At 34.1% G+C, this 24,884-nt stretch overlaps 1 protein-coding gene and 1 pseudogene across 8 annotated transcripts in view; one reads left to right on the top strand and one right to left on the bottom strand.

The window, feature by feature from the left end:
* Positions 1 to 24,884, bottom strand: part of SRPK2 (SRSF protein kinase 2) — a 274,052-nt gene that overhangs the window by 119,643 nt on the left and 129,525 nt on the right. The window contains exons 1-2 of one of the 8 annotated variants that reach the window (XM_074268414.1): positions 16,037 to 16,134; positions 15,910 to 15,927 (exon numbers count right to left, since the gene is read on the bottom strand). The exons of the other annotated variants lie outside the window; for them this stretch is intronic. Of the exons in view, the coding sequence (XP_074124515.1) occupies positions 15,910 to 15,927; positions 16,037 to 16,119 (101 nt within the window). The 5' untranslated portion in view covers positions 16,120 to 16,134. Of the gene's footprint in view, positions 1 to 15,909; positions 15,928 to 16,036; positions 16,135 to 24,884 lie in introns of those variants that run through there. 8 annotated transcript variants of the gene reach the window in all.
* On the top strand, positions 1,112 to 1,691 carry LOC141543336 (proton-transporting V-type ATPase complex assembly regulator TMEM9 pseudogene; annotated as a pseudogene).

Genomic DNA, 24,884 nt, shown 5'->3' with positions numbered 1-24,884 from the left:
CTTGCATATGGTTTTGAAAATAAAAAGCTTCAATAAAAATATTTATAATAGTTCTTTTTTTGATGGTAAAAAACTGGAAACTTGAGGGAATTCTCACCAAATGACGAATGATTTAACAAGTTAGGGCCTATCAATGTGATAGAATACTACTGTGGTGAAAAAAATGATCCAGAGAATATTTCAGAAAAACCTGGAAATAAATATATGAACTGATACAAAGCAAGCTCAGAAGAAAAATTTATACAATTACTGCAATATTATAAGGATAACAATCAAATGTGAAAGACCTAATATATTTAATCAATGTAACAATCTATCACAATTCCAAAGAACATATGATTTTTTAAAAAATGTTACTTACAGATAGAGAATTTATGGCCTCAAGAGCGCAGAGTAAAGCATTTTTTTTTCTTTTTTGTTCTTGGCTATATTTCCTTTCAGAACATGGCTAACGCAGAAATGTATTTTGCATGATTTCATATGTGTAATGCATATTTTATTTCTTGCCTTTCTCAATGGATGGGAAATGGGAAGATGAAGGAAGAGAATTTAGAATTTTAAATAAAATTATATTAAGTTTAAAAATAGAGAATAGTTTAAGAGTATATGTAGTCATATGTACTTAACACATCTGTGTGTGTGTACATGTATATATGTGTATTTTCTTATTCAATCTCAGCTACAATCCTATAAAATAATATTATTTCCATTTTACAATTGAGAAAACTAAGGCTCAGAGACTAAATTATTTGTTGGGTTAATGCAGCACGATTTAACCCAGGGCTCTTTCAAACCCCAAACTAAGTATGCTCTCTATTATATCAATGGTCTCATTTACTGCTTTGGACATGATGGTTTTTAAAAAAAATTCAGTGATATATTAAGCAGGAAATAGTTTTCCAAATATGTTATGAACATGTATTTTTGGATATAGGTTTGTTTCTGTAATGATATAGAGCTTTGGGAACAACAACTATCATTGAAATCTGGGATTTACAACACTTTTTTGTTGTAGAAAGTCAGAGCAAAAAAAAAAAAATGCTGCAAAACATTGCACTTAGGGGACTGTATGGGGCCCGGTGCTGATGTTGAGAGGTTAGAAGATGATTTGGTCATGCTGACCCATCGAGTCTTGATAAGCATGAAGCTTTTACCTCTGATGGCTTTGGCCTGGTACGTGACCATCTCCCCAGCGCAGGCAGGCAAGAGCTCTGAAGACATCCGATGCAAATGTATCTGCCCACCATACCGCAACATCAGTGGACACATTTATAATCAGAATGTGAAACAGAAAGAGTGCAATTGTTTACATGTGGTTGAACCAATGCCTGTACCAGGCCATGATGTGGAGGCTTACTGCCTGCTGTGAGTCTAAATATGAGGAAAGAAGCACGACCACTATCAAGGTCATCATCATCATTTATCTGTCTGTAGTGGGTGCCCTGCTCCTGTACATGGCCTTCCTCATGCTGGTAGATCCTTTGATCAGAAAGCCAGATGCCTACACCCAGCCACTTCACAATGAGGAGGAGAATGAGGATGGCCGTTCGTTGGCTGCATCAGCCGTCCCCCTAACAAGACCCCGAGCTAACACAGTGCTGGAATGGGTAGAAGGAGCCCAGCAGTGATGAAAGCTGCAGGTGCAAGAACAGAGTAAGATGGTGTTCAATCATCACAAGATGCTCAGCTAAATGGGCTGAGTTGGTTGGGCCATGGAAAGAGGAGGCAATGAGGGCTGGGAGACGGGGGTCTGTTTCTCCCCTCCCTCCCTCTCTTTTCTCTCTCAATCATTCCTATTATAAGCCGATGCTATTGTCCTTCTTTCCTGTCCACCCTGAACCTCTCTTTTCCCTCAGACATGATATTCTAAGCCAGTGATCCAGGGGAGGGTTAGCCCCATTCCACAGTGCATCTCAGGGCTTTGGATTTGGGGGAAGGTAACAGACTCAAAGGGAACAAAAAGTCATCAGGACTGGGTAGGAAACGTCTTCCCTCTTCTTATGCCTTCCCCAACTTCTCTCCAAATCCTGGAGAGTTTCAAGAAGAGAGGGCATGTGGAATATCTTAGCTTGGAGGGGAAGTAAGCGAATCCTGCCCAGCATGTCCTTGCTCCTATCTCCTCTGCCATGCTGTAGATTCAGTAAGACAATTCCCCACACTCACAGACACAGTCCTCACACACCACAACTTCTGTTCCACCTGACCCAAATCCTGAAGTCACCTCCACATCCTAACATCTTAGCCAAGGTTCTATTGTCAAGGGATAGATTTCCAGATGTCTTCCTCTGTGTTCATTTCTTCTCTAGCTGTAACCCCATACTGCCATCTATTCTTTATTTTACTGCTGAATGTCCTAATGCTGTGGGACAAACGTCTCCCATACTAACCAACTTAAAACTGAGACCATCTCAACCACCTCCATTCCCAGCTGCTAATTTAAAGAAAAATGGCTGGATCCTCTGACATTCTAGGGGGAGGACCAGATTCACTCTTGAGCATCCTGGTGTCCCATCACATTCCCAAAGATTATTCTCTCAATGCATGGAGAGAAGTGTCAGTTCTTACCATCAGTTTGCACTCCTGCCTGTAAGCCAAGGAAATAATGATTAAATCATATTTTAGCTCCCTCTCAAAAAAAAAAAAATTGCACTTATATTTTGACCCCTCAAAAGAAAAACTTATATACTCTCACCCATTCATGTAGTTTTATACTTGTCAGTAATATTATTTTTAAGATTTTTGCCTTTTTTGCTATTGATGCCTTTACTAATATTATGGAAGTTGTAGACAATATCCCCCCACCTTAACATTTTTTATATTAAAAGTTATAGTTTTTTCCTGATCTACCTCCATCTCAAATCTCTCTGGTAACAAAGAAAAATCTTTAACTGAAATACCTTGAGTCACAGTCTATCTCCCAGTTCCCTACCTGTATAATAAAATAAGAAAGGTTTATTTCAACACGTATTTTCTGATATTGGGATTGATTATTACAATTAACCAGCATTCTGTTGGGTTTTTTTGTACTCTTTTCACTTACATTATTATAGTTATGTTACTATATAGTTTTGTATTTTGTTTTGCTGGTTCTATTTATATCTATCAGCATCATATTCTGTTAGGATTACAAGGTGAGAACTCAGGTTGTCTGGACAGTGACAAGGTGAGAACTCAGGTTGTCTGGACAATTACAAGGTGAGAACTCAGGTTGACTTGACAGTTCTCTGGCTCAGACCTTTGGTTCGGGCCTTTAAAGGGAGTTTACACCTTAGGAATTCTAAGAGGAGCAAGTTCATTGGTGGAAGTATTTCCCCACGCCCCATAGAGTTCTCACATGCCTATTCTCTGGGAGGATAAAAGAAGGGCAGCATTGGGTCTGGGAGAATCGACTCTGGGATAGAGTTGTGACGCCAGGCAAGCTGAAAGGAGACTAGTCTGATTTGGGGAAGGACAAGAGCTGGAGGAGATTCAGAGCTCCCAAGAAAGCTGTTCAGAGGAAAAGATTTTACAGATCTCCTCCCAAAGAAGGATTATAATTGAGCAGACAACTGGACCCTCACAATTCAAGAACTTTACATATTGGCGCCCACAACATGGGGCAAGGACTTTTGCTTATCCTGACAAGGACTTATTCACATTTAAGGACTTATTCTGAGCCCTTCAGAGGAGCTAGCCCGGACCTTCACAATATTAAACAGTCCTTCTGTAAGAGTCAGGGGAGGGGCCCCACATGATGCTATCAGGAAGTCTGAATGCCTGGAAGCCAGAGATTCCCAGATGTGGTTTTCTGTGATCATCATGAACTACCTCCTGGGTGGGAGTTCTGATCTCATTGAGATCTGCATCAGAGCCAAGGAGAGAGATTCATTTCCATCTTCATCAGCCTTGTGGTGGCTGGCCTATCCTCTTGCATTTTCTCCACAGAAACCAAGTCCCCTCTGAAGGCCAAGAGAAAGCTAGCTCAGTACCAGGGGAAGGAGACAATAAGTTGAGGGAAAGAGGAAGTAGGAGGAGTCCTACTGGGAGTTTTAATAGAAGTTGACTAAGAGTGAGCAGGAGGTCAGAAGGGTAGGATGTGAACACGTGGAATAAAAGATCTTAAACTTACATGTGGCTGTCCTTGGGAGCTCTGTCCTACCTAAAACCAGGGCTTGATGAAATGGTGGCCAGAGATGTCTAAAGCCCTCTGATTGAGGTAAGATTAGTAGAAGCACTGTACTAGACAATGACCAAAGATTCTTCTGAGGACCTGGGGATTAGGAGTGACTTGTAATAGTGATTTCTGGGTGTTAAGCCACAAGTGGCAGCCCAAAGGTGGGGGCAGTGCTGTAAATTACCAGACCCCATAATCTGGGAAGGTACAATAGTCCTCTATCTGGAAGTCTAAGTCTACCTATGACCAAACCGGAGGGTACAGTTGTATATGCAGCTCAAACATACCAGTTAAAAAATCAAAAGGATGATCTTTTAACAAAAAAACATGCCTGATGAAGAACAGGGGATTTGTCTTTGAAAGCCCAGATGGGCTTTTGAAAGCACATCTACCAGTGCCCTAAAATGACCAAGATAACAAAGAGGAAAAGAATGCTGTAAAAACTCAGTCACAGAACAACAGAAAAATTGCCTCCCACATATATTAAGTACAGCTCAGCACTTAGGGATGGGTGAGGGGATTAAGCAGATAGAACAACAAAAGGTGCAAGAACTTCGCCTGCAGGCAGAGTCAGAAGACAAACCAAAGACTACCAAATGATGATAAGAACAAGAAGTGCAAAAGCCCCACCTAAAGGCTGAGGCAGAGAACAAAGGATTATTTTAAGGCAGAGAGAACAAGAAATGCAAGAGCTCCGCCTACAGGCTATAAACTGGAGAAGAGACAAAAGATTACTTTACAAAGACCTGTTGCTTTTCCTATAGAACACAGAAAGAGCCACCCCCACATGGCTTTACAGGAAGCTTTGATAACGGCAGCTGCCAAGGGGGAGAATATAATTCCATAAGATTCCCACTGTAGCCTGCAGGACTATCCAGTAGAGGATGCCAGGGCTGGAGGTCAGACCTATGTCCTAATCCCATTTAAAATGTTGAAGAAAGTGAAACAAGCTTCCGTTAATTATGGCCCTAAAGCTCCCTATACCATACAAATGTTACAGCTATAATCAAGTAGATATGCCCTCACCCCGATGATTGGAAATCCATAGCATCTACCTGTTTTACTCCTGGCCAATCAGTTGTATGGTTAACAGAATTTGCTAAATTCGGGACGGAAGTATGCCATGGCCAATGATCATCAGGACCCAGAAGAATCTGTGCTTGTAATTACTAGCACTGGCCAGTATTCCACAACGCAGGCTCAAATTTCAAATGTTGTGACTGTACTTCCACTTACTGCACAGTGCACTATACAGGGTTGGGAGAAATAGGCAAGAAGCAATTATGGTGCCTTCATGGCAGCAATTATTATGCTCAGAGAGCCTTTGAAAATGCAGCATTCCAACCTGCTCAGTCAGTCTTTAAGCAAGCCTGTGGGAGTAGGGAATTGCAGTTAGAGAAAGTAGAACTTTATGCCCAGGGGACTACAGGGATATTCCCTGGAGGGTTGAAACTTGTCTTAGTTCACCTTATAGATCCTTTGCTTCCACCACATAGTTCGCTTGATTGCTTCATGCCCAGAGAGTGCTTATAAGACAGTGTGGGAAACCGAGGAATGTGTTGCTATTGTCCCAATCACTAACATAGACATAGACAGACAGTGATCTATGACACAGGAAGAGAAGTAACATCAGGTTTATTGATTCATATTCCTGAAATGTGATTTGGTGATAGTTACTCAAACTTTGCTGAAGTCAAACTTTAACTTCAGCAACAAAATTCAGGAATATTATAAACTGCAGCTGTTACAGCTGAATGGCCTTTGCTCATTATTTATATGAACCATTGAAAAGGTTGGTAGACACAGGTGTAGATCTTACAGCTATTAGAGGTGCCAGTTGGTCTAATCATTGGCCAAATATTATAGCAAACACCTATATGTCTGTCATAAAAGGATCAATAGTAGCTAGAATTTGTGCTACCTCTTTGAGATGGGAATTTGAAGATAAAACAAAAGTTTTTTATTTCTTTTACAGTTGAAAGGATCCCAATCAATCTGTGGGGAAGAGACATCTTACAAAGTGAAAAAATTCAAGCATCATTAGATATAGGACAGGAGCGACTTAACCAAGGATATTTAGAAGCTTCTCTAAGAATTGGAATTCCCCTGAATTTGCTATAAAAAGGAAATTTGAAGAATGGAGAATGTTGATTGACAATGATTAACAAGCTATTTGGCTTGAGCTTCCATCTCCTCAATTGCCCAGGGAATGGCCTCTTTGGATTAAAGATTATTTCTATTATATCCCTCTATATAAGGAGGATATGAAGAGATTTATCTTTTCAGTGCCCCACATATTAATTTAACTGAGCCTTATAAAAGATTTGAATGGCACAGGGAATGAAGATAGCCTTACTATGTGTCAAATGCATGTGGCTGCTGATATTACTCCTGTTAAGAAAAGCATCTCCAAAAATTATGTTGTTAGCACCATTATATGACATTTTAAGAGACAGTGCTTTAGATTCACCATGCCAGCTTACAAAAGAAGCTCAAGAAAGAGGTTCTGAGATTGAATTGACTTTATCCAATATAGCTGAAAGAGTCACTCAAAAAGTATTGGAAATATCAGTTTTTGTTACAAAAGAAGCACCCACAGCAGTCCTTCATTAAGGAGACAGTATGATGAAGTCGGTAAATCTCCCAGCACAACCAGACCAAAGTCTTGCTCCTTACCCAGTGATTGTGGCTAGAACTTCATTAAAAGCCAATTAGAGGAGACATGATGCGCATCTCTATGAGACCAGAGCTCCCACCTCAAGTCAGTGCTGATCACAGAAAACCACATCCCAGATCTTAGGTTTCTAGACCTTAGTACTTCCTGATTACACCATGCATGGCTCTTCCCCTGACCCTTACATCCTTCCATACGTCTCTAAATTTTCTATACTTGTAGTTTCATATGTTATTAGTAGTTTCATGTGTTATTTCATGCATATACCACAATTTGCTAAACCCTTCATCAGTTACATATAGGTAGATAGAAATATTGATAAATCATGATTTATCAAAGTATTTACAGAATCAGAGACCTAGAAATGAAAAGTCCTCAGAGGCCAGCTAGTCCAATTTTCTCATTTTCCCAATTAAGAAACTAAGAAAACTAATTGTTTTCCAATTTTTTTCTTGTTTGTTATTACAAAAATCACAGATATATATATTTAGGAACATATGGGACCTTCCTTTGTGTCTTTGATTTTCTGGGAGTAGATGCCTAGTAATGATATTGCTGGGTCAATGAGTATGAATACTTAATAACTTTTTCCACATTTCCAATTGCTTTCCAACATACTTGGACTAAAAATTTCACAGATGCTTTGTATAAATAATTCTTTTTTACAAAAAGTAGTATATATTTTGCTAACTTTGAATCTGTTTTGTAATAGTATTAAGGTCATACACTTCTATTTTCAAAACTGAAACAATTCACTTAAATCTTTATTATAACATTTTAAATACTAGGACTATAGTATTTCGAGAAGACATTCAAATAAAATTCATGTCATTGGTTCAATTTGTTTGTTATTTTTAAGACTGAATAAAATGCAATATTCTAGGACCAGTAAGGCTTGCAAAGTATTCAGAAGATACTTATTTCATAAGTTTGGTCAATTCACTTAAGGAAATTTTACAATATCAACAAAAAAATTACTGACTCTCTAATATTATTTGCAAATCACTTTTCAAAGCACGGAAGTATGCCCAAAATAAATATACACAATGAGAATTCTTGCCTTAACAAAGCTTACATTCTAGTTACTATAGAACAGTGCTCAACAAAATATACTCAAAAGCCAAACTTTATATAAAAATGTAAAAAATATTCTTAGCTTAACACTGGTCTATAGAAATACATGAAAAGTGATATAACAGAAGAAGAGCAATTACTTCAAGATAGTCTGTTACTTGATAGCATAATTATTAAATGAATAATTCAAATAATATGTAACATAAGTTTAGAACATGATTAAAATAGTTTGTGTTGATATGAGATGGCATCATCGAGGACAGAGAACATAAGCTATTCCTTAAAAGGCGTAAAATATTTTGTCTATATTATATTATATAGAAAAACTTGTGTATTTAGAATATTACCAACAAAATTCAAGGACCACAAATTCACTTCAAATACTTGTCTGCAGTAACTAAATCAGACAAAAAGTAAAGAATTTCCTCTCTTCATTCCACCTTCCACACAGATGCCAAATTGACATTCCTAAAGCAAAGGTATTACTGATAAAGTTATCCTAATTTAATGACTCATTGTTCCTAAAACTGCCTGTCAATTAGTATTAGGGGAGGTGTCATCCAGATCCCCAATATTTATCATATAAACAAGTCACCCACTACCTATGACCTTCATAAGGACCCCCATATCTGCAAACTCTCATGTTCTTGCTACCTTGGGGGAAAACTGAGATGCAAAGGCCAACTTGCTGGCATTGATCTCTCTGAATTGTTTATCTCAACATGAAAGTTCACAATACAAATTTAGCACTACCTGGAATCCATTGCTGATTTTCATTAATGTCCATCAACATGTTTGCTACCTTTATACACTCATAATAAATTATTTAATTCTCGTTCTCCTGAGTTTAGCCTCATGAATTATAAAAGTCAAAAAGAAGAAAATTTCCTTTCAACTATATAATCATGTGCCTTTGAAACTTTCTTGACTCTAGGATAAAATACAAACCTAACAAGTGCTACATCCCAGGAAATCCTTTTCTGAACCTGTTGTTGCCAGGCCTCTCCAAACACTGTTATATCTAAAACGCAAATTGGGAGCCATGGAACCCCAAAGACCATAGGACCTGACTACCTACCCAGCACTGAAGGTCTGTCAGCAGCACTGTCCCCAGGGGAAACTAAAGAGGCTTTCACCCCTTTGGAGTAAGAAACCTCAACTTTTAAAAATATTTGAGCAAACAAGCAAACAACTCTGACCATGGATAGCTTTTATGAAGAAAGAGAAAGACCTCCAAAGGATATGAACAATTTTCAGATGATGAAATTGAAACTATTTCCACTCATATGAAAGAGTGTTCCAAATAACACACCTGTCAGATTGGCTAAGATGACAGGAAAAAATTATGATGAATGCTGGAGGGGATGCGGGGAAAACTGGGACATTGAAGCATTGTTGGTGGAGTTGTGAAAGAATCCAACCATTCTGGAGAGCAATTTGGAACTATGCCCAAAGAGTTATCAAACTGCATACCAGCAGTGTTTCTAATATTTGTGGCATCCCTTTTTATAGTGGCTAGAAATTGGAAGATGAACAGGTGCCCATCAATTGAAGAATGGTTGGGTAAATTATGGTATATGAATGTTATGGAATATTACTGTTCTGTAAGAAATGACCAATAGGAGGAATACAGAGTGGCTTGGAGAGACTTACATCAACTGATGCTGAGTGAAACGAGCAGAACTAGGAGATCATTATACACTTCAACAATGATACTGTATGAGGATGTATTTTGATGGAAGTGGATATCTTCAACATAGAGAAGAGCTAATCCAATTCCAATTGATCAATGATGAACAGACTCAGCTACATCCAGAAAAGGAATACTGGGAAGTGAGTGTAAACTGTGAGCATTTTTTTTTTTCTTCCCAGATTATTTTTACCTTCCGAATACAATTCTTCCTTTGCAACAACAACAACAAAATTTGGTTCTGCATATATATATATATATATTGTACCTAGGATATACTACAAGATATTTAATATGTATGGGATTGCCTGCCATCTAGGGTAGGGGGTGGAGGGAAGGAGGGGAAAAATTCAGAACAGAAGGGAGTACAAGGGATAATGTTGTAAAAAAAAAAAAAAATTACCTATGCATATGTACTGTCAAAAAAACTTACAATTATAAAAATTAAAAAAAAAAGTTATAATTAAAAAGAGAGAGAGAGAGAGAGAAAGACCTCAAACCCTGAGGATTCCAAAGGCAAATCAGCTTCACATGAAGCCCCAAAAGGGGATATGAGCTGGTCCCCATTTCACAAACCTCTCTTGGAAGAATTCAAAAAGGATTTTAAAAGAAAGTGAAGAAAAATAGAGAAAGGAAATGAGATCTTTGCAAGAAGGTATGGGAAAGGGAAAATAGAAGTTATCTGAATAAACTCCTTAAAAATAGATTTGATGAAATGGAAAAACATATAACTCCTTACAAAATAGATTCGATAAAATGGAAATAGCATGTAACTCCATACAAAATAGATTCGATATAATGGAAAAAAGCATATAACATCTTACAAAACAGGTATGAAAAGGAAACTTATTTGGTGAAAAACATAATTTGTGAAATGGAAAAAAATGCAATGAACAAAATAACCTATTTAAAAGTTCAACTAGCCAAATGCAAAAGTAGATTAAAAAAAGATTCTAAAAAAGATTAAAAAAAAGAAAATAATTCACCAAAAATTAGAAGTGAACAGAAACCTAGTCCAACCCTAATTATTTTTGTGACTGACACCTAGAACTAAAAGGGCTCCCCAAAGTTATACAGTGAATTTAGCTACTAAGCTAGAAATAGGCCCAAGACTCAATAGCTCATAATCCAGTGATAGTTTTACTGTACTTAATTATTAAAGTCGTTGACATATGTCATAACTATGACACATGTCACTGGAAAGCATGAGACACAAGAAATCTAAAGCCAGTTTTAAAGTCTTTATTTTTGCTTTTAGCATATTTTAAAACTATACCATGTACATATTCATCTTAACCTACTTAAAGAATTGGCCACGCCCACATACCTCTTTGTTGGGAATTCAAATGAGCCAAATACATTATATTAGATGATCTACAAGTGAATGGCAAATTAAACTACACATAGCTATAAATTTAACAGTCTTAACATCATATAAAGAAATCTTTGAAGCAATTATGTTATTGGCACAGGTTACAAGATAAAATATTTTAAAACTGGAAAAGACATAAGTAATATAGTACAACTCTCATTTCAAAAATGAGATTAGAGTCAAGAGAGATTAAGTGATTTGCCTAAAGTCACAAAAGAGGAAAATGAATGTATCAGCTTAGAATACAATCAAAAGAAACATGAAAGGTAAATGAAAATGATATAAGAAAAGTAACCATTTGAAATATGTGGGTGATTTTCTTCTACATGCTGAAATTAAAAAAGGATTACTCTCCCGGACATTCATTCTTATATATAAATGAAAAAATGAATTCTTTCATTATTCATGCTTTCCAAAACTATTCCTAGTATAATACAAGCTCTTTGAGGACAGAAACCAGGTCTTACACATCTTTGTAACTCTGCTTATCACAACAGAAAATAATAAATGATGAACCAATAATAATACATAAATACATAGGAAATTTTATTGGAACAAAAGTGGCACAATTAGATTCAAAGAAAATTGGATCATACATCAAGAGAACTAAGATTCAGTTGTTGGTTGGCATTGTCACTGTCTATTATGAGATCTTGAATAAAAACTACACACACTTCCCCATTAGGCCTATCTGCTTACCAAAAGGGCAGAAATAATATTACTTAGCTTTTTAAAACCACAATATTGATATGAAGATCCCAGGGAAAAAATGTCTGTAAGAATTCTGAAAATTCTTAAGATACTGTAAAACTGTAAAGTATTACTATGCTGAAGAAATTATTCAGTGACCCTTAAGCAACAAGAATAATTCATAATAAAAGTATATGAATGTTCAATCGGCATTTTGGCATTTGTTCTTTAGTCTTCAGGAGATACAATCAAAGAAAGCTGGGGCTCTGAAAAGCTAATGGATCTTTCCTTCCTAATACAAAACAGGTATCATCAAGCTTGACTGTCTCTACCAATGCACTTTTTAAGATACTTTTAAGAGAATTAATCCTTAGTTTCTATCAGCTTTAAAAGTAGTTATAACTACATGGATAAAACTCAACCCACTCCTCCCCAATGAATTTCTCAATGTTTCTAAATTAATCAGATGAGACTAGATAGTACTAACTTGAGTTGAGAACCTAGGATAAATGTATCTTCTTCCCTCAAAAGGTCCTAAAATGGTTTAAATATGCACCACATAGGCCAAAAGAGAAGCTTGGAGGCAACAGAGCTTTTTAAAGAAGAGAAACTTCAAAAGTGATCAATTATTGTTTGGTAAAACAAGCTGATACTTTTAAATTCTTTACATATTAATTACTTTCAAAGTAAGTAGTTGACTGGAAACTTTAGGTGCCATTACACTACTACTAGTATACTATCTTTTCTGGTCCTTTTTTATAATTTTATTTTGTTGGTTCAACATTTAACTTTGGAAAAACATACTACCTTTGTTAAATACATCTATACTCTGCATTTAATTTTATAAAGTAACATATAAAGTACATTAGGTACTTAAGTATATAGGAGATACTTCACAAATATTTAATTGAAATATCTTGCTGAGTTATCAGACTATATAACTGAAAGGTGTTTTCTCCCCAGGTTTCACTTTTTATTATGAAAATTTACTACAAAAATATTCAGTATCAGAAATGTGACACACTGGAAAGAACACTGGAATTTGAGTCACAGGACTGAAAGTTATGTGACCTTGGAAAAAAAATTCTTTCACTTTGGATGATAATTTTATCTGTGAAATGAGAAGGATAGATTAAATGATCTCAAAAGTCCTGGGCAGCTCAGACATTTTCTGAAAATTTTAGATACATAAAATTGCCTTTTGTTAAATATTGGAGCACAACAAAATGTACCACATTCTGAAGAAACACCACAAGATGCAAGAATGGGAAAAATTCAAATAGGCTACATAATTATAAACTTAAAATGAAAAAGAACTTATGTCTATAATTTAAGAGTTGGACAAACTGCTTTGCTTAAAAACAAAAGAAGAAATCAAATATGAAAAGTGGGAAAAGAAAAAGTTAGAAGTGAAAATAATGGAAAATAAATTCCAAATGTGAGAAATGGAGTTCACAAAGGGAGTACTTTAAAACTGTAAGGAAATTGTTAAAGAAAAATATAATTCTATCGGCTAAAAATTCAAGGCTTTAAAATGAAGAAATCTTTCCAGTAATATTTACTTCAGCTGATCAAGATTGGTTTCATCTGGTTTACAAAAACAAATATGCTACATTATATATGGTATGTATATGTGTGTACATACAAATATAAATATATATTATATAAAAACATATTTACTAAATATTAATGATTAGCTCTATTATAATTGCATAATTATATTATGTAATATTACATTACATATAATATAAAACATATATAACATAATAGTATAACTATATTATAATGTATATTAATGATTAGCTCTATTAACAATTAGCTTATTATAATTGTATAAAGATCAGACAAATTTAGAAGAAACAAAAATATAATCTAAATATCAATGCCAGATGTGCTATGGCAAAAAATAAAAGTTACATATTTGCCTCTTATTACAGTCAATCTCTCCCTGGGACAATAATATCTACATCTAAACACTATTTCTTAACTAAGTGACTAGAGTGATTACTCAGCATATTTTAAATTTATTTTGGTAACTATCAGTCATTGAAGAAATTTTTATATTTTCTACAGCAGTATCTGGTCATCACAACAGTATCAATAAAATAAAATGGCAAAGTCCATCTCTTAATGGTTATGTAATGTCAGGTGGCAAACAGAACCTGTTTCAAACTAGGTTTAATTTTTAAATATAATTGTCCCATTAAGAACACAAATACATCAGAGTAAATTGTACAAAAGACTAAGTAGGATAACGTAAATATTTTATTAAATGTAGGATCTGCAGAAGAATTTTTAGACAAGTCACAAAATGGTTGGTTACAAGCTTAAAACATGGTTTCTATATTTGAAAGCAAAACCATGCATGATATTAGATATTGAAGACTATGTTCCAACCTTTGTTCAAAGAACCATGCTGGTTCTGTTTATAATAGTAGTTTTTTATTACAGCTTTGTATTTACAAAATATATGGATGGGTAATTTTTCAACATTAACCCTTGCAAAACCTTCTGTTCCAAATTTTCCCTTGCTTCCCCCCATCCCTTCCCCTAGATGGCAGATAGTCCAATACATGTTAAATATGTTAAAATATATGTACAACAGTAGTCCTTAATCTGGGGTCTTTGAATTGTTTGTATTTTTATATTTTGATAATAGTATTACAGTATATTTTGTTTTCTTTGCAATCCCATGATTTAATTTTATGTATTTAGTTTAAAAACATTCTGAAAACAGGCTAATAAGCTTCATCAGATAGCTCAAAGGGGTCTATGACACAGAAAAGTTAAAAAGTCTTGAGCTACAACAGTTAAGAAGTTATATTTGGCTAAAGGACAGATTTTAAAGTATAATGGTTTAAATGCTTTAGTACAAATAATAGCACTATAAAAATGGTATAAAAGCCCACAAAACTGAAAAAGCAAAAATCAAAACAAAAAACCCTTCCTCTAACATACTTTTATTCATAGCATTTATACTTAAATCATGAATTAATTTTAAAAATTAATAGATGCCATTTATTTTAAATTATTTATTTTAAATTATTTCACAAAAATATTCAAATGATACTTATAGCCTCCACTCATACATAACAAAGTAAATCAGCACAAGAAAAGTTTTTTTTTTCAGTATGCATTTCATCACCAAAAATATTGAAAATGGTTGTCATGTAAAAGTAGGATTTTATTCAGTAATGTTTCTAAGACTTGTATCCATTAAATGCAAACAAAAAAAAAAGAGGCCTAGAAAAACTACAAAAATGATGCACATTAAAGTGTGAAACTGAATTTAAATATTCAATATAGGTAGTAGTTACCATCTGTAGAGGAGCTGTCAAAAAGCACCTCTGTGGCTCTTCTCTTAGAAATGGTTCTAACATAAAAATCCGTCTCTCAAGGGGAAAAGGGGCATTCTAGGTGGCACAATGGATAAAATGCCCAGCCTCATCCTCATGAGTTCAAATCTGGCCTCATTCACTATTTAATAACTTGTGACCTTGCACAAATCACTTAACCCTGTTTGCCTCCATTTCCTCATATAGAAATTTATCTGGAGAAAGAAATGGCAAACTTCTCCAGTATCTCTGCAAAGAAAACCCCAAATGGAATTAAGAAGAGTTAGAACCAACTGAGTCAACAACTCAAGAAGGGAATCTTGTGGACCTGCAGTGACTACATGAAAATGACATGCATAATTTCAGTTTGTTTTACTTTTATCCTAAGAAGTGGTTCTGCCAGCAAATACTAGATTTTATGATAATTCTTCAAGGTAGTCTAAGGATCTCATCTGAGGAAGAATTCCCAACTATTTTTAAAAACATGATTCCATGAATGTTAAGCAGTCCAACATTCAATCTGCTTTGGATTTTTAAAAATCTACTTTTACATATAATCTTTTATACAAGTTGTGATGGTATACTACAGAAATTCCAGCTATAATAAGTGTACTTGCTTCAGTTTTACAAATAAAAAACAGCTAAAAAGATGGATAATCTGAGATCTATTATGTAAATCCAGTAATGCAGTTAGATTTATATACAAAAATTTCAATATAAATGTGTATGTTTAAATGCATACACACACATATACACACACCCACCCCTACCACATTAAGCATGAAACTAAACATACAAAGAAAATGACTCACCCCTAGGAATTAAATACCTAAATTATACTAATGCCTTGAAAAACCAGTATTCCATTAATGAAAAAATATGAGATTGGGAGGTAGCATGAAATCTGAACATAGGACTTACCTACATTGGAATATAAAGCTGAGAGTAGGGGGAGAGCTGAAATTAGAACCCATGAATATATATGCCCAAAGCTACTCTTGAACCCATAGAAGATAACAGTAGTGTATTTCAACTTAATGAAACCCACCCGTAGAAATAAAACAATGAAGTAATAAACTTTTTAAAAGCACCAAAAGGCAATAAATCTCCACAGTTTGAGCTTATCTCCATGGATGAAATAGAACTCACAGTTGGAGATTATGACATTATTTCTGTGTCACAAGGCCAGTGACTCACCTAGGTATATGGAGGATGCATCATATACCCAACAAGTATTTACTTAACTTCTATGTGCAAGGCACTGTAATAGACAAAAAGTTAACTACATTGATTCCATTACTATCAATTTACATATATATATATATATATATATATATATATACATATATATATATATATAATATAAATGATTTTAATGTAAGGCAATCTTATGATGAATTCGCTAAGAAACACCCAACAATGTACTATTGACACTTCAAGCTTTATGAAAGAAATATTTTCTATATGTCTTAAAAAGAACAAGATTCCAGGGTCTGGGACAGTGATGATCATATCAAGAAAATATACATGTATGATGAATGAGAGAGTATTTATTAAGCCCTTATTATGTGCTGACAACTATGCCATGTATTAGGGTATATCCAGAGAAGACAAACACAATTCTCAATATGGAAGAGCTCACCCTCTAACTGGGGAAGTCAAAGCATGTAGGAGAATGTTAACTTCAGGGGACTGATGAAAAGGTCTAATGAATACTTAGGATAAGCCAAAGTATGAATGCAATTTATGTTCGAGGACTACTTCAAAGTAAATTTTGGCTTAAATATAAGAATAAGCAGGACATCTAGGTGGCATATTAGAAAAGGCACTGGACCTGAAGTCAGGAAGACTCTTCTATCTGAATTCAAATTTTAGCCTGTTGACTCTTCCTAGATAAGTGACCATGGGCAACCCTGTTTGTCTAAGTGTCCTCACCTGCAAAATGAGCTGGAGAAGGAAATGGCAAACCACTCCAATATCTTTGCCAATAAAACCCCAAATGAAATCATAAAGAATCGGGCACAACTGGAAAATGACAAAACAGCAACAAAAGAAACAAGATGGGGGAATGAAAAAGGGAGGAATCCTTTAAAAAAGAAAAAAAAAAAAAAAGGTAGATCAAGGTCAAATCATGCAAAAAGCCTTGAAAACCATGCTAAGTATAGATTTTATCCAGTAAGGAGAATCTTAGTTTTAATATGGATTCATTACTTTTTCCAAAAAGGTTCCTACCCATTTCTACTCTGAAAAAAAATTTGTTAATTACCAAAATAAAAAACTCCAATTATTAGCAAATATAAATTTAATAGGGATAAACATTCTACATGCATTTTGGGTGGTAAAAAGATCATTCCTGCTATAGGAACTAATTATGGAGATAGGTTTGGCTAAAACCTAGGAAAATTTGTGCAGAATGAAATGAGTAGATCCAGAAAAACAACTTATACAGTAACAATACTGTAAAGACAAACTACTATGAAAGTCTCAGAAATTCTCACTAACCCAATAACTATGACTCTAAAGTCTTATGATATAACATACCAGTCTCCTGACAGATGATGGATGGACTCATCTGAGTCATAAACTTTAAAAATACACTAAGACTTTTGATATACTCTACATATTTTTTGGACATTGAAAATACAGGAAATCTATTTTGCTTTAGTATGCATATTTGATACAAGAGTTTTGTTTTGTTTCTTTTTCACAATTGGGAGTTGTGGGCAAAATTAGAAAGTGGTAGAATTTTATTAATTTTTTAAAAATTAAATTTAAATTTAAAAACAAGTTATATTCCTGAAAAGTTATTTGTAAATCAAATTTTATTTATGACAATACCAAAGGAACTTCCATTAATCTTTCTGTTTTATAAAATGAATGTTAGCTTTCTAATTAGAGGAAAGGGTATCGCTGAAATATATATATATATATTATAAGCATTTCACTGTCAGTTTGCAGTTGTATCATTTTTTCTCATGACAGCAACAGTTTCACTTTCCAAAGAATATAAAGCAGAAGTGCCAAATTCAATAAAGTTTCCTATAAGTTTTGCCATACTTCTTTAAGTTTTAGCTTCCCCATATGTAGGAGTGAATAAGGAGGAGTAAATCTCAGAGACATTGTTAGAATTAAATGAAAATGTATCAAAAAATACTCTGTGAATGAATATAAGTAACAATTTTTACTGAGCCCTCCAAAGTTAAAGCTGATTTTAATTTTGTTTATACTTCAATAAAACAATTACAATCAGTGTTCACTGAAATATTTACATTGATACTAGAAACAGTCATAGAAGTAGTTTAAAATAGTGAGCCAAAATTAAAACTTACTTGACAATAAAACCTCAAGTATAAATGCCTGAAAATCTTAATGAGACTACACTGGATCTTGGGTAATGCACAACCTCTCTGGATTTCAGGGTTTTTTTTTGTTTTGTTTTGTTTTGTTTTTAAAGAGAGAATTGGACTAGATTTGAAGTCTATAATTGAGAGCCAGAAAAAAAAAAAAAAAAAAAAAGAAAAAAAAAAAGATCAAATTACTTGCCTTAATGCCAAATAGACCATAGCAAAATAACAAATAAAGACAAGGTCAAGGTCCTCTAACTTCAATCCAGGGTTGTTTTTACTACACCATGCTTCTTTCAACCCTGATCCTAAAGAATAGTTTTATGTTTTTACAAAGGAATAAGAATTAGATCTATCATTTTAGTATTATAGAGAATACCCAGGTTAAAAAAATATATATTTCCTTGGTCTATACCTTTTCCAGCAATTTCTATTTTCTTAGTTATCTAGAGCTTTTGAAACTTAAGGGATTTGCTTGGACAACATAGCAATTGTGTCCCAAAAGTAGAAACTTCTTCCTGGCCTACTCCCTAACTGATGAGAGTAAAAACTCTGCTTGATTTTAATAAGCCCTGTAAAATTATGCAAAATCACCAACAAAAATGTCTCCTTTGATCTACAAACCCAAATGGTCTTGCATCCTCTGGAACAAGATAAGCTTTCTTGGAGGAAGTCAAGCCCCAGCACCTCCCCACCCCGGTAAGATTTCACATTCACTGGGGACTTCTCTTAGACTCATGCATAAAATGGGGCTTCAGAAAATGACCCTTTGCAGATCACTTCTCTCTTGAGAATGATATGCCCTCCAAGAGAATCTTCTTGATGTCTCTTTAACAATAAAGCTTTTTACCATAGCCTTTGGGTTTAGCGAAATTCCTTCCCAGGAACCATGCCTTGGACAGCTGAAGCTCACTTGTTCCTGCCTAACCTCTTCTTCAGTACCCTCAGCCCTCATCATAACCATGACATCAGGCAAACTTAAGTTATTGAAATATTCTGTAAATAGAGAACTTGTGATAATCTCAATAGGGGCTGTGCTGAATTGTACACTTATATTATTACAATGTTATGAGGGCTAGAAGGGTTAAATGGCTAAATACACTATACGATAACTAAAGTAGAATCCTCAAAACACAATAAAATAATTAACATACAATAAAATGTATGTTTTAAATAAACATAGTTTAAGTGAACTATTGTATTATAAACATCAAAAAGTAGGGTGAATTTGAAACATGACTACAAAAACTCCAATATTCTTGTTCAATAATTCCAGCAAGTTCTATATGCCAACAATCTTTGTCTCTCCCAATTCTTAGCCTATTATTATTTTTCATATCCTAGCTGGTTGTAGGAATAATTAAAAATTATATCAATAGTTTTCTATTTTCATAATTAAACAACTTAATATTGTGAATTTACAAAGGTAAAATAATTTTTTTTCAATTATCTCTATGATTCTCTTTTTTCAAGTAACTGAGGCCCCTCCTTTCTGCTCCCACTCCCATTCCCAAATGCTATAAAACCAGGACTGGAAATCACTTAGTATATTTGTTTTAAAAAAAATTTTTTTTTAAAGGAATAACATAAGTGTTTTAAGAATATCTTATCTGAAGCATCCGAAGGATGGTTTGGAGAAAGAAAATACTGAAGTCAATGATCAAAAGCTGCTGCCTTAGATTGTGAGTTCCTTGAGAAGAGGGACTGTCTTTCCCTTTCGTTGTATCCCTAATACAATTGGGCACAATGCCAAACCATTAAACTAACAAATGCTTACTGACAGAGTTAGGCTAAGCAACAGACAAGAGGACCAGAACTAAAGTGGTGGCCAAATAAGTAGGGTAAATGTGTGATATCTTAATGAATACTTATTAAATTGAGGATAAGTAACAACTCTTGATAATCCAGGATTCTAAGAAAGACAACAGAAACAAGAACATTAGAAAGGAAGGTAGGCTTGTGTTTTAGACATAATGAATTTGAGATATCTAGAGGATGTTGAAAATACTCTACAGGTACTTGGCAAAGTGGAGTTCAGAAGAGAGACTATATTCTTATCAGTATGTAAATGACAACTGAACCCCTGGAGAACTAAAAAGGTCACAAAGAGAAAGACCTCTCAGAGACAGAGACAGAGGCAGAGAGACACACACAGAGAGAGAGAAAAAGCTTGAGGCAGGAGAAAGGAATATCTAGTACACTCAGTTAAAGGGCACAAGAAGTATTATGATTCTTGTATACAGCAACAGCAAAATTATATGATGATTAATTCTGATACATATGGCTCTTTTCAACAGCGAGGTGACTCAGGCCAGTTCCAATGAAATAGTGATGGAGGACTGAGTGTGGATCATAACATAGTATCTTCATTTTTAAAACCGTTGTTTGCTTGCATTTTGTTTTCTTTCTCATTTTTCCCCTTTTTTGATCAGATTTTTCTTCTGCAACATGATGATTGTGGAAATATGTAAAGAAGAATTGCACATATTTAACATATTGGGTTATTTGTCGTTTAGAAGAAAGAAAGGGAAAAAATTTTGGAATACAAGGATGAATGTTTAAAATTATCTTTGCATATATTTTGAAAAAAAAGTTCTAATATAGAATTATCAAAAAAAAAAAAAGGATTATGATTCAACAAAAGAGACTGGAAAAGGCTGTCCAGCAAAAACAAAACAAAACAAAAAAACAAGGAGACATCATGAAAACATGGATATAAAAAAAGTATCTAAAAGGAACAAATGCCTGTGTAAAATGGCAGAAGAGAATCAAGAAATATGTAGATACAGAAAAAGACCATTTGACTTAAAGTCTATTTCTTAAAACAAAATATACTGAACATATTTAACTTTTCCTGCATGATTTATAAATCACATAATTAATATAAAAGCCCTTGGACCCTATTGAAGTGTACAAGTATTTTAATTTTATACTTTAGTAAATAGCTCCAATTCTTATAACTCTTGCCTAAGATTTTAAATTTAAATAGTGCTTAAGAAACCATTTAATTCAAGTTCCTAATCTCATGAGACAGGAAGAAAACACCGAGAACTAAAACAATTTGACTAAAGATCAAGCCAGAACTATAATCTAAAGTATTGTAAGGTTCAATTCTAACTAAGCATTACATTTTTAATAATGGTACTTTTTTCCACAATACTTGTTAAGCTCACTGTCATACCATCTGTCACTTCATGATATTATCAATGTGCCTGTGCACCTATAACATTCCTCCACTCCACTTTTAATTTTCTGTTTCTAACCTTAATTAAGGGTTATGAAACCAAACAGCCAAGCTTGTTGGAATTTTAAGTTCAGCAAACACATACCTGGCACACAGCAGGCATCTGAAAATCATAATGGCTGATTCAGAGGACTTGAGGGAAACTCTGCTATGAGTAAAATTTATAAATGTTAATACGAAAATAGTATTATATCTCTTTTGGTGATGCAGAAACTTTTATTACTTAATTCCTATTTTTCACCTGTTTTCAAAAGTTGAAGCTTCCATAAAAACTGTCTCTGATCAAGGAAGTAATTCCTTTTAGATGCCCCATCTCCCTTCATAATACACTAGATATGTAAGATATTCTCTTCCTCTGTAATTTTGAGTAAATTTCTCCCCCAACTAAAACCATTATTCTTGTCCTCCTCAAAACATTTTTTAGAGAAGTCAATTCAGACCTACATTTTGTTTCCCATCACTCCCATAAACTATAATATAATTATTTGAATATATACTATTTTTCCACCAAGTAGAAAGTAAGCTTCTTGAGGGAAGGGACTATTTCATATTCATTTTTTTTTATCCTAGCATGTAGAAAGTAGTACTATATGCAATATAAGTCTTGATAAAATATATTGGTGGGCAGCTAGGTGGCACAGTGGATAGAGCACCAGCCCTGAATTCAGGAGGACCCGAGTTCAAATCTGATCTCAGACACAATACTTCCTAGCTGTGTGACTTTGGGCAAGTCACTTAACCCTAGCCTGGGGATATATATATATATATATATATATATGTGTGTGTGTGTGTGTATATATATATATATATGCATGTATGTATATATATATATATATGCATGTATGTGTATATATATATACATATATATATATATATACACAGAGAGAGAGAAATAGAATTACTGTTAAATGAATACTAAATATCAATTTTTCCAATGTTCCCAGTCTCAAAGAGATCAATTCTATTTTTGTGATAGATCACACATCACAAAAGTCATTGTTTTCCTACCTTCAGTTACATAAGAATAATAATATGCCAGAGAGGTCCTGTGCTACTGAACTCTTCTATGGGGTAATTTTCTTATGGAGTATCTTTTTCTTTTTTTTATAAAGATGAAAAAAGGAAGCTAGATAAATCAAGCTTTCAATCTGAGATATTTTACTTTTTCGCCAATCCAAAGAGATGTTTATGCCTTTCCCTGAAAAAAATCAGACTTCTAAAGAAAAACAAACAAACCCTTTGGCTTTAAAACTGAGTTCCTTTGAAAATCATTTCCTCATATCCCATACAATCTACCATTTAAAAAATAATTCTTCTATTGGTTACATGCAATAGTCTTAACTGAATCAACACATTCTACTTCTCCCAAATATTAAACATATGTACAAATGTTCCTTAATAGAGACAAATGTCACAAAGAGAAAAGCCCTGATAAATATACTTCTGTGTGCATTTAAATTCATAAATATTATTAATACAATATGTAATATCCAGACTAGCCCTCTGGAGGATCTTAGTACCAGTCTCGAATCCTTATAATCTCAAAAGAGGAGTAAAGAGACTTAAGAGGTTGGTCAAACATGGAGTCCATTTATTCCAAAATCTCTCAGCCGTATACACCCTAATATCCTTACATAATTATAGCATACTGCACATGTGCTAACTATATACTTCACATGTGGGACTACATAAATAACTTGCTATTGTGTGTAGATGTCTCTTTGCTACTTGGTATAACTCTGCTTTAATTACAACACAGGCTGTCAGTGAGTCCTGACTTTGCAGGAAGGCCAAGAGCCCTTGGGAGGTATGGGGAGTTGAACCAGACACTGTCTAGACACTGGACTAAAGGGTCTTATACCTCACCCAGGGTTCCCCACTATCTGTGGTCCTCTACACAATTTATGATGTATACCAATAAAAATACATGTACTGGGATAATGTGGACACAATAAAGAGGTCAAGAGTTAAGTTAAAGGGTATATATATATATATATATCTTGTCACACTGGAGTAGAAAGGTGGAATGGCAAAAGCTAATAGAAAAACAAGAAAGTACAGGTGTATATAGATAAGAAAAGAAAGAATATATGTATAAGTAAGAGAAAGGCTTAGTGGATGGCAAAGATTCTGCAGGATACCAATTTACCTGGGCATTAGTTATACAGAATTGTTATTTACTTAATACTTGTTATATAATTACTCCACCTCATGGATCTTTTAGATGAATATCACATGGCTATTTAAAAAAAATTACTCAAGTTTTTTTTATTTTCAAAACATATGCAAGGATGATTTTTCAACATTGACCCTTGTGTTCCAATTTCCCCCCCTTTCCTCCTATCCACTCCCCTAGATGGCAAGTAATCCAATATATGTTACACATGGTAAAAGTATATGTTGTTGAACCCAATATAGGCATACATATTTATACAATTCTCTTGCTGCACAAGAAAAATCAGATCAAAAATGGAAGAAAAATGAGAAAGAAAATAAAATTCAAACAAACGACAACAAAAAGAATGAAAATGCTATGTTGTGATCCTCCCTCAGTTCCCACAGTCCTTTCATGAAGAGATGGCTCTTATTATCACAAGATCATTGGAATTGGCCTGAATCATCTCATTGTTGAAAAGAGCCACATCCATCAAAAATGATCATCATATAATCTAATTGTTGCCACATAACATGGCTATTTAGAATTTAACATAGTGTTCCATTCAGCGACAATAGCAAACACTCCCTTCTCCACTTTCCTAGATGGCCTAGTCTTTTTACTTACTTTGTTCCTTTCTTAGCTTTGACATATATTATGCTACACCAAAATGCTTAAGTTAACTTAAGATGCTATGGGTAGATATATTCCACATCTAAGTACCATCAAAGACATCCATCTCAGTTATATTTTTTCTCTTCCATTTTATTATGGGAACTGGTAAGAAAGTTAAGAACAGTGTCATTGGGAAAACAGATGTTACTGAAAACGGCCTTTAAGTATTAATTACATTCTACTGGAAAATCAAGATTTATCTTTCCTTCTTTGTATTAACACTGACAGAGAGTGAGAAGGTTCTTTCTTGATCTTCATGAAGGTATTTCCCTAACTGTTGAGCTTTTTCAAATATCTGGCACTTTCCTTACTAGTTCACCAACACATTCTTTCTAATGACACTAAAGCATATTTAGGCATATTTACACAACTTTTAAAAATAATCATATAGCCAAAAATTAAAACTGAATGGAAGAATAATACTGATCAAAAATTAAAAAAAAAAAAAAAAGCTTTCATTTTTGGTGAAGAAAAAAAT

This window comes from Sminthopsis crassicaudata, chromosome 5 (genome assembly GCF_048593235.1).
Source record: "Sminthopsis crassicaudata isolate SCR6 chromosome 5, ASM4859323v1, whole genome shotgun sequence".
NCBI lineage: Eukaryota > Metazoa > Chordata > Mammalia > Dasyuromorphia > Dasyuridae > Sminthopsis > Sminthopsis crassicaudata.
This window is presented reverse-complemented; position numbering and strand designations above follow the sequence as displayed.